Below are 15,542 nucleotides of genomic sequence, written 5' to 3'. Positions count from 1 at the left end.
CCAGCTCCTCAAAGACATGGCTCCCAGCTCGCCTCCATCCTGCGCCCAACACGACGAGCCTCTCCCCTTCCCCGACACCCTCCTGGCAATCCACGACCCACAACAAGCCACCGCCGCCATCCTCCGCACCCTCAACCACCTCTTCACCACTCTCAGCAAAGAAAACACCCCCGCGCACTGGCACAACAGAACCAAGCTCCTCAACCAGCTTCAGCATCAAATCCAACACCTCCAGCAATGCCTCACAGCTGGCAGCAGGCATTTCAAAAGCCAAGGGCCCCGCAACCTCAACATCACCAGATACTTCCACCACATCCAGAAATTCCTCCGCACCCACAACCACAGCCCCTGCGCCTGGGAAAACGTCCGCCTCATAGCGCAGACTTGCTTCCAACACATCCACAAGCTGACGCGGAGAATGGCAGGCCACTCGGCTCCCTCCCTCCAAACCCATCCTCCTCCAAACACTGTCCCCAATGACAGCCAGAAGACACCAAGCCACGCGAGGCATCTACAGCCAGCACTCGGATTCAGCGGCACCACTCTGCCCTCTGCCACACGGGGCTCCACGACGCCTGGGAAACAGGCAGGACAGCGCTGAACCCAGCAGCACCACCACCACGCGGGAGCCAGGCTGCGGCACAGCCCGCACACCCACACCACCCTGCGCTCCCCACGCCCTCAACTTCCATGCAAAGGAAGCTAGAGCAAGGCACAGACGCGCCTCACATCAAGGCACAGCAGCGAAGCTAGCGCAGAAGGGCCAGCAGTTATTACCCAGCGCGTTCGACATCCCTTCTGCACTGCGACCTCCTCTGATGGACACAAAGGTCCCAAGCCCAACTGCTAAAGACTCTCACCCGCCCCTCACTATCTATTAACACATTTTATTTATTTATTTATTTATTTATTTCGTATTTATTCTTTCTATGGAAATAAAGACCTTTGGTAAAAATAAAAGGTGGTCATCAGGAATAAACTACGTGGGAAAAGGCAAGACCCACAAATGCAGGCAGGAAGGACCCTCCCTCCTGCAGCCCACTCTCTGCAAGCCTCTCTCCCTCACCAACAGCCCGCTCCGCCTGCTCTGTGCTGCCATGAGCAGAGGCCCCCAAAGCCCCTTGAGCACAGGCCCCCAAAGCCCCTTGAGCACAACCCCACAGCAAGACCTGGCCACCAAGCAGGCAGGCCGAGCAAAGACCACCCTTCCAGGGGCAGGCGGGGGAACACTCCAAGGGCCACGGCTCTTCACATCAAAGGCGACACCCCGAGACCGCAGCCCCCGCAAAACAGTGCCCAGCCCACTACTACAAGCCTGCGAGAGGGCTGCGAACAGCTTCACCCTCACCCCTACATGCCACCGCAGCCCTCCAAGCCCCCAGGGCTCTCCCACTGAAGCCACACGCTCACGGGGGCCTGCACCCACATGCTCAACGTCACGCCTGTCCCGCAACGCGGTTCCCAACACAAACCAACCCGGGGCCTGCCAAGCCACGCGGCTCTCACGCCTCAAGCCCACCCCGCCCACCCCACCCAACACGGGCCACAGCGCAAGGCTCTGCTCCCTCCGCTCCTTCACTGCTCCTGCCCTTGCCCAACAACCATCCCGCAGCCTCCACAACTCACCACCTCAACACCGCCTGCCCCAAGCTCTCCTCACCTCCCAACACACTCCCGCTCCCTTCCCAACCCTCTCCCAGACACAAGGCACCACACCCACACACACTTACACCCCACACCCACAAACCACCCCTCCATCACAACCAAACCTCTCGCCGACACACAAAGCTTTCCGCCACGCCACACCACCCACAAGGCTCGCCCCCAAGAAGCCACCAGGGCACCCATCAAAGCCTGCAGTGGCGTTTACACAAGCAGCGGCACCCTGAGGCTACCAGGTCCCCCAGGAAGAGCCCCAAAGGCCACACAAAACAGCAGCAGGGCACCCAGCAGCGCCTCCACAGCTACAAGCACCAGGGCCCCTCCAGGCCTCTCCCACTCACGCCACAGCTCACACACCAGCAACCACGGGGCCAACTGGGCACCTGCCTCGCAGCACAGAGCACGCTAGTGCTGCCTTTCTTCATCCCAGCACGTCCTCAGCAAGCAAAAGGCAACATCCCCCAAACACCACCACCCGCGCCTACAACGAGGGCCTCTCCTACCCAGCAAGCACAGAGCAGCGCAACAGCAGCAGACCACGCCAGGAGGGCTGCCCAGGCACCAGCTCTTCCATCGCCCTCCAAACACCAGGGCCACCACTAACCCAAAAGCCTCCCTCTGCCCTAGCTGCTTCCCTCCCCCACCCCACAACTAAGCCAGGCCAGCACAACCCCAAAGCTAAGCCTGCTCTGCACTCCCCCCGCACGTCAAACACTGCGTGGCCGAAGGACACCGCGCTCCTTGCTCGCTGGCAGGGCCACAACGGCCATGCACTTCCACCACCTCGCCATCCCTACAACGACATGCAGAAGGACAAACGCAAAACGGCACACCGCATGCAGCCGCAGAGCAAGGAAGGGAAACACACGGCACCACATACATTCGGGGACACAGCAAGAGCCCTCGGAAGCACAAGCGAGCCCCAGGGCACACTGAACACCTCCTGACGTCCCTGCTAACCACAAGTCTCCCCTAAGCCTGGCCATGGCAGACCTTACTGCTCCCTTCAGACACCTCACGCAAGCACGCACCAACGACTGAGCCAGACTCTTCTCCGACACAAAAACAGACAGCATGAGAGTTGAGGGCACAAGTCCGAACACGGGAAAGGCAAAAACAAGAGGAAGAAAAAAAACTACTATCACCTTCACAAGAAAGGGGAAAGAGCGCCGCAACATGAGTTGGGAAGGCTGTGCGAATCTCCATCTCTGCAGATACGTAAAGTGCAACTGCACGAGGCCCTGAGCCACCTCCTCTACAACAACCTGCCCGCCGCACCAGGCTGCACCACACGCCTCCCAACGCTACTCCAAAATATGGCACACGGCAACACTCCCAGAGCACGAAGAGCACTCACACGCTAACAGGAAAACAAAAAGAACCGGCAGCCTGAAAGCAAAAGCAACACAACGAATGCGAGGACATTACATCAAGAAAACAGAGCTGGGGAGGCAGGGAAATTCAAACGCACTAAGCGGCCACCACACCACACCGGCAAGGCGAAAGGGAAACACCCCAACACACCCCCACCAGCACAGCTGCCCCAAAGGCCTCCACCACGGGCACTTTCACATCCCCCACGCAAACACAACAAGGCAACAGCCAGACCTCCCCCACACACCACAAACACGCCGGCCCCCAAAACACCAACCACAGCACCACACAAGCACCACCACCGCCCTCCAAGGCACCGCGGACCCACAAGCACACTTCCGCAAACACCGCAAAAGCCACCAAAGCCAACAACCAAAACTGAAAACGAGAGCAGGAAATTCTTCGCAACTAGAAAACGGAAAAGGGAAAGATGCCGCACCAAATAAAGACGCGCACACAGCACAGCCTCAAGCACACCGCTCGCCAACACCACCAAGGCTGACAAGCCTCCTGCACCGCACCACCAAACACGCCACCATGCCTGCGCCTGCAACACGACACCCCTGCCTGTGGCATGGCACCCCCGTGCTCCTGCTCCTCCTGCCCGCTCTCGCCACTGCCCTCGGCTGCGCCAACCTCCGCACCCAACAGAGCACCTTCAACTGGCACAGCCTCCAGCTCCTCAACGACATGGCTCCCAGCCCGCCGCAGCCCTGCGCCCAACACAACGAGCCTTTCTCCTTCCCCAACACCCTCCTGGCAATCCACGCCCCACAACAAGCCGCCACCGCCGTCCTCCGCATCCTCCAGCACCTCTTCACCACTCTCAGCAATGAAACCATCCCCGCGCACTGGGACACCCACGCACACCAACAGCTCCTCAACCAGCTCCACGACCAAATCCAACACCTCCAGCAATGCCTCCCTGGCGACGACACCCATTTCAAAAGCCAAGGGCCCCGCAACCCCTGGCTCAGCATCACCAGATACTTCCGGCGCATCCAGGACTTCCTCCGCACCCACCACCACAGCCCCTGCGCCTGGGACAACGTCCGCCTCCAAGCTCACACCTGCTTCCAGCGCATCCACCACCTCACCCGCACCATGGCAGATTAGCCACAACCACTCCTCACCACAACCACGGACCCACGCACCCATCACTCCCACAGCACCCTCCTCGCCTGCCCCCCACAACACCCACACCATCCCAACACCACCAACACCACCAACACCACCACCGCGCAGAGCCCAGCGGCACCGTGAACAAGCACGCCCACGCTTCAGCACCCCGCGCACCAACATCGCCCCACGCACCCCACACCCACGCCTGCTCCCACAGAGCCACCCACCGATGGCAAACACAGACAACCAGCGACAAGGAGAGCTGCCAACACATCTCGCCCTCTGCACTCCCCACACCCCTCACCAAGGGAAGCAACTGACGCCAGCAACTTACCCAGACCCTCACCGCCAAAACACACACCTATTTATTTAAATTATTCTATTTATTCTCATAATTGTTTTGCTCTATTTATTCTGCTATTTATTCGAGGCAAATAAAGACCTTTTGTAAAAACTCGGGCGCCACGGACCTCACACAATCATAGCGTGATCATTCCAGGGGGAAGCCACCGCCAGGCGTCCCCTGCTCCAACTCCCTCCTCCAAACAGCTCGCAGGACATCGGGGTGCTCGCCTCCATGCCCACAGGAGGCTGGGACGCCTCCTGTACGGGGACAGCGGCTTAGGCCATCCCACGCGCAAGACCTTGCACTGGCCCTTCTTCAACTTCAGCAGCTTCCCACCACACCATCTACTTCTCCCGCCTCTCCAGGTCCCCCCGCTCAGCAGCAGCCCTGCCCTCCAGCACATTCATCGCTCCGCTCTGCTGCGGCGCTGGCCGCCGCAACCGTCCGCAGAGCCAGCCGTCCCATCACCCGCGGTGGCAGCACACGCAGCAAACAGCTCTGGCCCCAACACCCACCCAGACGCCAGGCACCCCACCACTTACTGCCTGCCAACACCATGCCCTGCACCACTGACCGCAGCTCTTCCCACAGCACCATTCCCCTTCGCCGCACACCCACCTCCTCCTCCACCGCTGCAGCACACACCTCACCAATGGGGCAGCAGGCAAAACAGGCAAGACTCCGTCAAAGGCCTTCCCAAAATCACCGCATACAACACCCACTGCTCCACCCTGCTCAATACCACCGCTCACCTCCTTCTACCAACCCAGCATCCCAGGCACGCAGCACCTGCCCTTGCAAAACGCAGCCTGCCTCCCTCCACAGCACTCAGCTCTTCAGAAATACCCGCCCAGACAAACCGCCGCCAGAAACAGCCCAGCAACTGCCTGCAGCCTCGACGGCCTCCGCTTCCCTCCATCCTCCCCCTCGCCCTTCGCCAGCACGGCACCAACGCCTGCCTTTTGCCACTCGGCACCGACCTCCTCCAATGGCCAAAAGCACCTCGCAACAGGGAGACGCAGCGCCCTCCCAAAGACGTCCAACACCTCCTTCAACACCCACGGCCGCATCCCATGTGCTCACAGGCACTCCTGCACACCCAAGGGCCTTAACGGACCCCCGCCTCTTCCTTCCCCGACCCATGCGCACACCTTCACCCCCACACAGCCTCTCCAAACAGCCCCACACACTTGCGAGGCCCAAGCACAAGCCTTACCAACAACAACCAGCACACAACAGGCTCCCAGGACCTCAGCCTCTTCCCAAGCCCTTCTCACTACCTTCCCGTACCCAGGCAGACACGCGCCCATGCTCTCCTTAGCCTGACACTGATCACCCAGCGACCTGCAGAAACCCTTCTCCTTCCAGCTCCACCTCACCTTGGCCTTGCCTGACTCCAACCCTACACGCCCACACAGGCTCTCCATTCCCCTCCCAAGCAGCCTCTCCTCGCCCTCCCAACACCACCTCTGCTCTCCCCTCTTGCTTGGACAACAGCGCCATCTTCACCCACACTGCCCGCCTGCCACGACTCCTCCACGGGCCCCACATCGCCACAGACCATTCACGGGCTCCCAGCAGGCGCTCCTGGAAGAACACACAGCTCTCCGTGGCCCCGCGCCACACCGAGGCGCTTCCCCACCCCTTTGCACCAGCCAACGCCTCTTCCTTCCGCCTCACTAGCGGCTCCAACACGCCAGCTCGCCACAGCACTTCATCCATCACCACCGGGACCAGATTCTCTTCAACGCGCCCCAGCAACCCCCAGGACACCTGGCAACCACCCCTATTGTCCCTTCCAGCACCTACTTCCAGCCTCGGGGGCTGCAAGTCAACCGGGACGACCAGCACCTCTCACTCCCCGGCTCTCTCCTCCTCCCAAAGCAAGGCAGCATCTGCCCCTCACTCTTCAGCACTACGCCTGCAGCACACCCCCACTCCACCACCACCTCTCCTCATCTCTCCCCTCAGCCTCGCCCCGCAAACTCCGGCCTGCTTCGCCACCTGTCCCGCTCCAGACCTCCACGCGCTCAACACTCCCCTGCACACACAGCACAACCCCGCCTCCACCCCAGCCCACGCTCTCCGGGCTTCCCAGGCGCTTGCCCTCCGCTCCACCTCTCCAATTCAACAACCTGACCAACCACCTCTCCGTCATCCCACACAGCTCACACCTCTGCAGCTCTGCACCGACTCTGCACTACCACTCCAAACGGCGACCAACGCCTTCCCACAATGACACTTGCACGCTCAAATGTGGTACCCACAGGCGCCATGCCCTCTCCCCTCCAGCTTTCACCCTTCTCAACACCACGCTGCACAAACACCTCACACACCAACAACCCCCTCCGAACAACCCTCCTTCCACCTCTGCCCTGCACCACACACCTCCCCACGCCTCTTCCCAACAGAACCATACCACCATCCCCGCCAAGGGCCATTCTCGGCCTCTCGATGCACACTGCAGGCAAGCAGGCAGAGAAGGCAGAGCCAGACTCCGCTCGCACGGACACACGCTCACCACCACACGCAAAGGCAGGAGCGCAAACACCACAATTTCTTCCCCAAGCAGCACAAAACACCCACGCACGCGCGCACACACACACACGCCAACCATCGCGGGACGCAAACACACTAAAGGGCAGCACACAAACTATGGCACCTTCGTCCAGGCACACACTCAAAGCTCAACTGCACGAAGCCCTGAGCCACCTCCTCTACAACAACCTGCCCAACGCGCCAGGCTGCACCACACGCCACCCAACGCTCCCCCAAAATATGGCACACGGCAACACTCCCAGAGCACGAAGAGCACTCACACGCTAACAGGAAAACAAAAAGAACCGGCAGCCTGAAAGCAAAAGCAACACAACGAATGCGAGGACATTACATCAAGAAAACAGAGCTGGGGAGGCAGGGAAATTCAAACGCACTAAGTGGCCACCACACCACACCGGCAAGGCGAAAGGGAAACACCCCAACACACCCCCACCAGCACAGCTGCCCCAAAGGCCTCCACCATGGGCACTTTCACATCCCCCACCCAAACACAACAAGGCAACAGCCAGACCTCCCCCACACACCACAAACACGCCGGCCCCCAAAACACCAACCACAGCACCACACAAGCACCACCACCGCCCTCCAAGGCACCGCAGACCCACAAGCGCACTTCCGCAAACACCGCAAAAGCCACCAAAGCCAACAACCAAAACCGAAAACGAGAGCAGGAAATTCTTCGCAACTAGAAAACGGAAAAGGGAAAGATGCCGCACCAAATAAAGACAGGCACACAGCACAGCCTCAAGCACACCGCTCGCCAACACCACCAAGGCTGACAAGCCTCCTGCACCGCACCACCAAACACGCCACCATGCCTGCGCCTGCAACACGACACCCCTGCCTGTGGCATGGCACCCCCGTGCTCCTGCTCCTCCTGCCCGCTCTCGCCACTGCCCTCGGCTGCGCCAACCTCCGCACCCAACAGAGCACCTTCAACTGGCACAGCCTCCAGCTCCTCAACGACATGGCTCCCAGCTCGCCTCCATCCTGCGCCCAACACGACAAGCCTCTCCCCTTCCCCGACACCCTCCTGGCAATCCACAACCCACAACAAGCCACCGCCGCCATCCTCTGCACCCTCAACCACCTCTTCACCACTCTCAGCGAAGAAAACACCCCCGCGCACTGGCACAACAGAACCAAGCTCCTCAACCAGCTTCAGCATCAAATCCACCACCTCCAGCAATGCCTCACAGCTGGCAGCAGGCATTTCAAAAGCCAAGGGCCCCGCAACCTCAACATCACCAGATACTTCCACCACATCCAGAAATTCCTCCGCACCCACAACCACAGCCCCTGCGCCTGGGAAAACGTCCGCCTCATAGCGCAGACTTGCTTCCAACACATCCACAAGCTGACGCGGAGAATGGCAGGCCACTCGGCTCCCTCCCTCCAAACCCATCCTCCTCCAAACACTGTCCCCAATGACAGCCAGAAGACACCAAGCCACGCGAGGCATCTACAGCCAGCACTCGGATTCAGCGGCACCACTCTGCCCTCTGCCACACGGGGCTCCACGACGCCTGGGAAACAGGCAGGACAGCGCTGAACCCAGCAGCACCACCACCACGCGGGAGCCAGGCTGCGGCACAGCCCGCACACCCACACCACCCTGCGCTCCCCACGCCCTCAACTTCCATGCAAAGGAAGCTAGAGCAAGGCACAGACGCGCCTCACATCAAGGCACAGCAGCGAAGCTAGCGCAGAAGGGCCAGCAGTTATTACCCAGCGCGTTCGACATCCCTTCTGCACTGCGACCTCCTCTGATGGACACAAAGGTCCCAAGCCCAACTGCTAAAGACTCTCACCCGCCCCTCACTATCTATTAACACATTTTATTTATTTATTTATTTATTTATTTCGTATTTATTCTTTCTATGGAAATAAAGACCTTTGGTAAAAATAAAAGGTGGTCATCAGGAATAAACTACGTGGGAAAAGGCAAGACCCACAAATGCAGGCAGGAAGGACCCTCCCTCCTGCAGCCCACTCTCTGCAAGCCTCTCTCCCTCACCAACAGCCCGCTCCGCCTGCTCTGTGCTGCCATGAGCAGAGGCCCCCAAAGCCCCTTGAGCACAGGCCCCCAAAGCCCCTTGAGCACAACCCCACAGCAAGACCTGGCCACCAAGCAGGCAGGCCGAGCAAAGACCACCCTTCCAGGGGCAGGCGGGGGAACACTCCAAGGGCCACGGCTCTTCACATCAAAGGCGACACCCCGAGACCGCAGCCCCCGCAAAACAGTGCCCAGCCCACTACTACAAGCCTGCGAGAGGGCTGCGAACAGCTTCACCCTCACCCCTACATGCCACCGCAGCCCTCCAAGCCCCCAGGGCTCTCCCACTGAAGCCACACGCTCACGGGGGCCTGCACCCACATGCTCAACGTCACGCCTGTCCCGCAACGCGGTTCCCAACACAAACCAACCCGGGGCCTGCCGAGCCACGCGGCTCTCACGCCTCAAGCCCACCCCGCCCACCCCACCCAACACGGGCCACAGCGCAAGGCTCTGCTCCCTCCGCTCCTTCACTGCTCCTGCCCTTGCCCAACAACCATCCCGCAGCCTCCACAACTCACCACCTCAACACCGCCTGCCCCAAGCTCTCCTCACCTCCCAACACACTCCCGCTCCCTTCCCAACCCTCTCCCAGACACAAGGCACCACACCCACACACACTTACACCCCACACCCACAAACCACCCCTCCATCACAACCAAACCTCTCGCCGACACACAAAGCTTTCCGCCACGCCACACCACCCACAAGGCTCGCCCCCAAGAAGCCACCAGGGCACCCATCAAAGCCTGCAGTGGCGTTTACACAAGCAGCGGCACCCTGAGGCTACCAGGTCCCCCAGGAAGAGCCCCAAAGGCCACACAAAACAGCAGCAGGGCACCCAGCAGCGCCTCCACAGCTACAAGCAGCAGGGCCCCTCCAGGCCTCTCCCACTCACGCCACAGCTCACACACCAGCAACCACGGGGCCAACTGGGCACCTGCCTCGCAGCACAGAGCACGCTAGTGCTGCCTTTCTTCATCCCAGCACGTCCTCAGCAAGCAAAAGGCAACATCCCCCAAACACCACCACCCGCGCCTACAACGAGGGCCTCTCCTACCCAGCAAGCACAGAGCAGCGCAACAGCAGCAGACCACGCCAAGAGGGCTGCCCAGGCACCAGCTCTTCCATCGCCCTCCAAACACCAGGGCCACCACTAACCCAAAAGCCTCCCTCTGCCCTAGCTGCTTCCCTCCCCCACCCCACAACTAAGCCAGGCCAGCACAACCCCAAAGCTAAGCCTGCTCTGCACTCCCCCCGCACGTCAAACACTGCGTGGCCGAAGGACACCGCGCTCCTTGCTCGCTGGCAGGGCCACAACGGCCATGCACTTCCACCACCTCGCCATCCCTACAACGACATGCAGAAGGACAAACGCAAAACGGCACACCGCATGCAGCCGCAGAGCAAGGAAGGGAAACACACGGCACCACATACATTCGGGGACACAGCAAGAGCCCTCGGAAGCACAAGCGAGCCCCAGGGCACGCTGAACACCTCCTGACGTCCCTGCTAACCACAAGTCTCCCCTAAGCCTGGCCACGGCAGACCTTACTGCTCCCTTCAGACACCTCACGCAAGCACGCACCAACGACTGAGCCAGACTCTTCTCCGACACAAAAACAGACAGCATGAGAGTTGAGGGCACAAGTCCGAACACGGGAAAGGCAAAAACAAGAGGAAGAAAAAAAACTACTATCACCTTCACAAGAAAGGGGAAAGAGCGCCGCAACATGAGTTGGGAAGGCTGTGCGAATCTCCATCTCTGCAGATACGTAAAGTGCAACTGCACGAGGCCCTGAGCCACCTCCTCTACAACAACCTGCCCGCCGCACCAGGCTGCACCACACGCCTCCCAACGCTCCCCCAAAATACGGCACACGGCAACACTCCCAGAGCACGAAGAGCACTCACACGCTAACAGGAAAACAAAAAGAACCGGCAGCCTGAAAGCAAAAGCAACACAACGAATGCGAGGACATTACATCAAGAAAACAGAGCTGGGGAGGCAGGGAAATTCAAACGCACTAAGCGGCCACCACACCACACCGGCAAGGCGAAAGGGAAACACCCCAACACACCCCCACCAGCACAGCTGCCCCAAAGGCCTCCACCACGGGCACTTTCACATCCCCCATGCAAACACAACAAGGCAACAGCCAGACCTCCCCCACACACCACAAACACGCCGGCCCCCAAAACACCAACCACAGCACCACACAAGCACCACCACCGCCCTCCAAGGCACCGCGGACCCACAAGCACACTTCCGCAAACACCGCAAAAGCCACCAAAGCCAACAACCAAAACTGAAAACGAGAGCAGGAAATTCTTCGCAACTAGAAAACGGAAAAGGGAAAGATGCCGCACCAAATAAAGACGCGCACACAGCACAGCCTCAAGCACACCGCTCGCCAACACCACCAAGGCTGACAAGCCTCCTGCACCGCACCACCAAACACGCCACCATGCCTGCGCCTGCAACACGACACCCCTGCCTGTGGCATGGCACCCCCGTGCTCCTGCTCCTCCTGCCCGCTCTCGCCACTGCCCTCGGCTGCGCCAACCTCCGCACCCAACAGAGCACCTTCAACTGGCACAGCCTCCAGCTCCTCAACGACATGGCTCCCAGCCCGCCGCAGCCCTGCGCCCAACACAACGAGCCTTTCTCCTTCCCCAACACCCTCCTGGCAATCCACGCCCCACAACAAGCCGCCACCGCCGTCCTCCGCATCCTCCAGCACCTCTTCACCACTCTCAGCAATGAAACCATCCCCGCGCACTGGGACACCCACGCACACCAACAGCTCCTCAACCAGCTCCACGACCAAATCCAACACCTCCAGCAATGCCTCCCTGGCGACGACACCCATTTCAAAAGCCAAGGGCCCCGCAACCCCTGGCTCAGCATCACCAGATACTTCCGGCGCATCCAGGACTTCCTCCGCACCCACCACCACAGCCCCTGCGCCTGGGACAACGTCCGCCTCCAAGCTCACACCTGCTTCCAGCGCATCCACCACCTCACCCGCACCATGGCAGATTAGCCACAACCACTCCTCACCACAACCACGCACCCCGCACCCATCACTCCCACAGCACCCTCCTCGCCTGCCCCCCACAACACCCACACCATCCCAACACCACCAACACCACCAACACCACCACCGCGCAGAGCCCAGCGGCACCGTGAACAAGCACGCCCACGCTTCAGCACCCCGCGCACCAACGTCGCCCCACGCACCCCACACCCACGCCTGCTCCCACAGAGCCACCCACCGATGGCAAACACAGACAACCAGCGACAAGGAGAGCTGCCAACACATCTCGCCCTCTGCACTCCCCACACCCCTCACCAAGGGAAGCAACTGACACCAGCAACTTACCCAGACCCTCACCGCCAAAACACACACCTATTTATTTAAATTATTCTATTTATTCTCATAATTGTTTTGCTCTATTTATTCTGCTATTTATTCGAGGCAAATAAAGACCTTTTGTAAAAACTCGGGCGCCACGGACCTCACACAATCATAGCGTGATCATTCCAGGGGGAAGCCACCGCCAGGCGTCCCCTGCTCCAACTCCCTCCTCCAAACAGCTCGCAGGACATCGGGGTGCTCGCCTCCATGTCCACAGGAGGCTGGGATGCCTCCTGTACGGGGACAGCGGCTTAGGCCATCCCACGCGCAAGACCTTGCACTGGCCCTTCTTCAACTTCAGCAGCTTCCCACCACACCATCTACTTCTCCCGCCTCTCCAGGTCCCCCCGCTCAGCAGCAGCCCTGCCCTCCAGCACATTCATCGCTCCGCTCTGCTGCGGCGCTGGCCGCCGCAACCGTCCGCAGAGCCAGCCGTCCCATCACCCGCGGTGGCAGCACACGCAGCAAACAGCTCTGGCCCCAACACCCACCCAGACGCCAGGCACCCCACCACTTACTGCCTGCCAACACCATGCCCTGCACCACTGACCGCAGCTCTTCCCACAGCACCATTCCCCTTCGCCGCACACCCACCTCCTCCTCCACCGCTGCAGCACACACCTCACCAATGGGGCAGCAGGCAAAACAGGCAAGACTCCGTCAAAGGCCTTCCCAAAATCACCGCATACAACACCCACTGCTCCACCCTGCTCAACACCACCGCTCACCTCCTTCTACCAACCCAGCATCCCAGGCACGCAGCACCTGCCCTTGCAAAACGCAGCCTGCCTCCCTCCACAGCACTCAGCTCTTCAGAAATACCCGCCCAGACAAACCGCCGCCAGAAACAGCCCAGCAACTGCCTGCAGCCTCGACGGCCTCCGCTTCCCTCCATCCTCCCCCTCGCCCTTCGCCAGCACGGCACCAACGCCTGCCTTTTGCCACTCGGCACCGACCTCCTCCAATGGCCAAAAGCACCTCGCAACAGGGAGACGCAGCGCCCTCCCAAAGACGTCCAACACCTCCTTCAACACCCACGGCCGCATCCCATGTGCTCACAGGCACTCCTGCACACCCAAGGGCCTTAACGGACCCCCGCCTCTTCCTTCCCCGACCCGTGCGCACACCTTCACTCCCACACAGCCTCTCCAAACAGCCCCACACACTTGCGAGGCCCAAGCACAAGCCTTACCAACAACAACCAGCACACAACAGGCTCCCAGGACCTCAGCCTCTTCCCAAGCCCTTCTCACTAACCTTCCCGTACCCAGGCAGACACGCGCCCATGCTCTCCTTAGCCTGACACTGATCACCCAGCGACCTGCAGAAACCCTTCTCCTTCCAGCTCCACCTCACCTTGGCCTTGCCTGACTCCAACCCTACACGCCCACACAGGCTCTCCATTCCCCTCCCAAGCAGCCTCTCCTCGCCCTCCCAACACCACCTCTGCTCTCCCCTCTTGCTTGGCCAACAGCGCCATCTTCACCCACACTGCCCGCCTGCCACGACTCCTCCACGGGCCCCACATCGCCACAGACCATTCACGGGCTCCCAGAAGGCACTCCTGGAAGATCACACAGCTCTCCGTGGCCCCGCGCCACACCGAGGCGCTTCCCCACCCCTTTGCACCAGCCAACGCCTCTTCCTTCCGCCTCACTAGCGGCTCCAACACGCCAGCTCGCCACAGCACTTCATCCATCACCACCGGGACCAGATTCTCTTCAACGCGCCCCAGCAACCCCCAGGACACCTGGCAACCACCCCTATTGTCCCTTCCAGCACCTACTTCCAGCCTCGGGGGCTGCAAGTCAACCGGGACGACCAGCACCTCTCACTCCCCGGCTCTCTCCTCCTCCCAAAGCAAGGCAGCATCTGCCCCTCACTCTTCAGCACTACGCCTGCAGCACACCCCCACTCCACCACCACCTCTCCTCATCTCTCCCCTCAGCCTCGCCCCGCAAACTCCGGCCTGCTTCGCCACCTGTCCCGCTCCAGACCTCCACGCGCTCAACACTCCCCTGCACACACAGCACAACCCCGCCTCCACCCCAGCCCACGCTCTCCGGGCTTCCCAGGCGCTTGCCCTCCGCTCCACCTCTCCAATTCAACAACCTGACCAACCACCTCTCCGTCATCCCACACAGCTCACACCTCTGCAGCTCTGCACCGACTCTGCACTACCACTCCAAACGGCGACCAACGCCTTCCCACAATGACACTTGCACGCTCAAATGTGGTACCCACAGGCGCCATGCCCTCTCCCCTCCAGCTTTCACCCTTCTCAACACCACGCTGCACAAACACCTCACACACCAACAACCCCCTCCGAACAACCCTCCTTCCACCTCTGCCCTGCACCACACACCTCCCCACGCCTCTTCCCAACAGAACCATACCACCATCCCCGCCAAGGGCCATTCTCGGCCTCTCGATGCACACTGCAGGCAAGCAGGCAGAGAAGGCAGAGCCAGACTCCGCTCGCACGGACACACGCTCACCACCACACGCAAAGGCAGGAGCGCAAACACCACAATTTCTTCCCCAAGCAGCACAAAACACCCACGCACGCGCGCACACACACACACACGCCAACCATCGCGGGACGCAAACACACTAAAGGGCAGCACACAAACTATGGCACCTTCGTCCAGGCACACACTCAAAGCTCAACTGCACGAAGCCCTGAGCCACCTCCTCTAACGCAACCTGCCCAACGCGCCAGGCTGCACCACACGCCTCCCAACGCTCCCCCAAAATATGGCACACGGCAACACTCCCAGAGCACGAAGAGCACTCACACTCTAACAGGAAAACAAAAAGAACCGGCAGCCTGAAAGCAAAAGCAAGCTGCGCCAACCTCCGCACCCAACAGAGCACCTTCAACTGGCACAGCCTCCAGCTCCTCAAAGACATGGCTCCCAGCTCGCCTCCATCCTGCGCCCAACACGACGAGCCTCTCCCCTTCCCCGACACCCTCCTGGCAATCCACGACCCACAACAA

At 60.6% G+C, this 15,542-nt stretch overlaps 3 protein-coding genes across 18 annotated transcripts in view; 2 read left to right on the top strand and 1 right to left on the bottom strand.

The window, feature by feature from the left end:
- Positions 1-15,542, bottom strand: part of LOC112982207 (ubiquitin-associated protein 2-like) — a 225,542-nt gene that overhangs the window by 87,630 nt on the left and 122,370 nt on the right. The window lies entirely within an intron of this gene.
- Positions 3,574-4,152, top strand: LOC135324340 (interferon-like). Its single transcript, XM_064500375.1, has one exon. It carries the CDS (start codon positions 3,574-3,576, stop codon positions 4,150-4,152), a length of 579 nt encoding a protein of 192 aa, XP_064356445.1.
- On the top strand, positions 11,588-12,177 carry LOC135324292 (interferon-like). The gene has a single exon (XM_064500247.1). It carries the CDS (start codon positions 11,588-11,590, stop codon positions 12,164-12,166), a length of 579 nt encoding a protein of 192 aa, XP_064356317.1. The 3' UTR covers positions 12,167-12,177.

Source organism: Dromaius novaehollandiae, chromosome W (assembly GCF_036370855.1).
Source record: "Dromaius novaehollandiae isolate bDroNov1 chromosome W, bDroNov1.hap1, whole genome shotgun sequence".
Classification (NCBI taxonomy): Eukaryota; Metazoa; Chordata; class Aves; order Casuariiformes; family Dromaiidae; genus Dromaius; species Dromaius novaehollandiae.
This window is presented reverse-complemented; position numbering and strand designations above follow the sequence as displayed.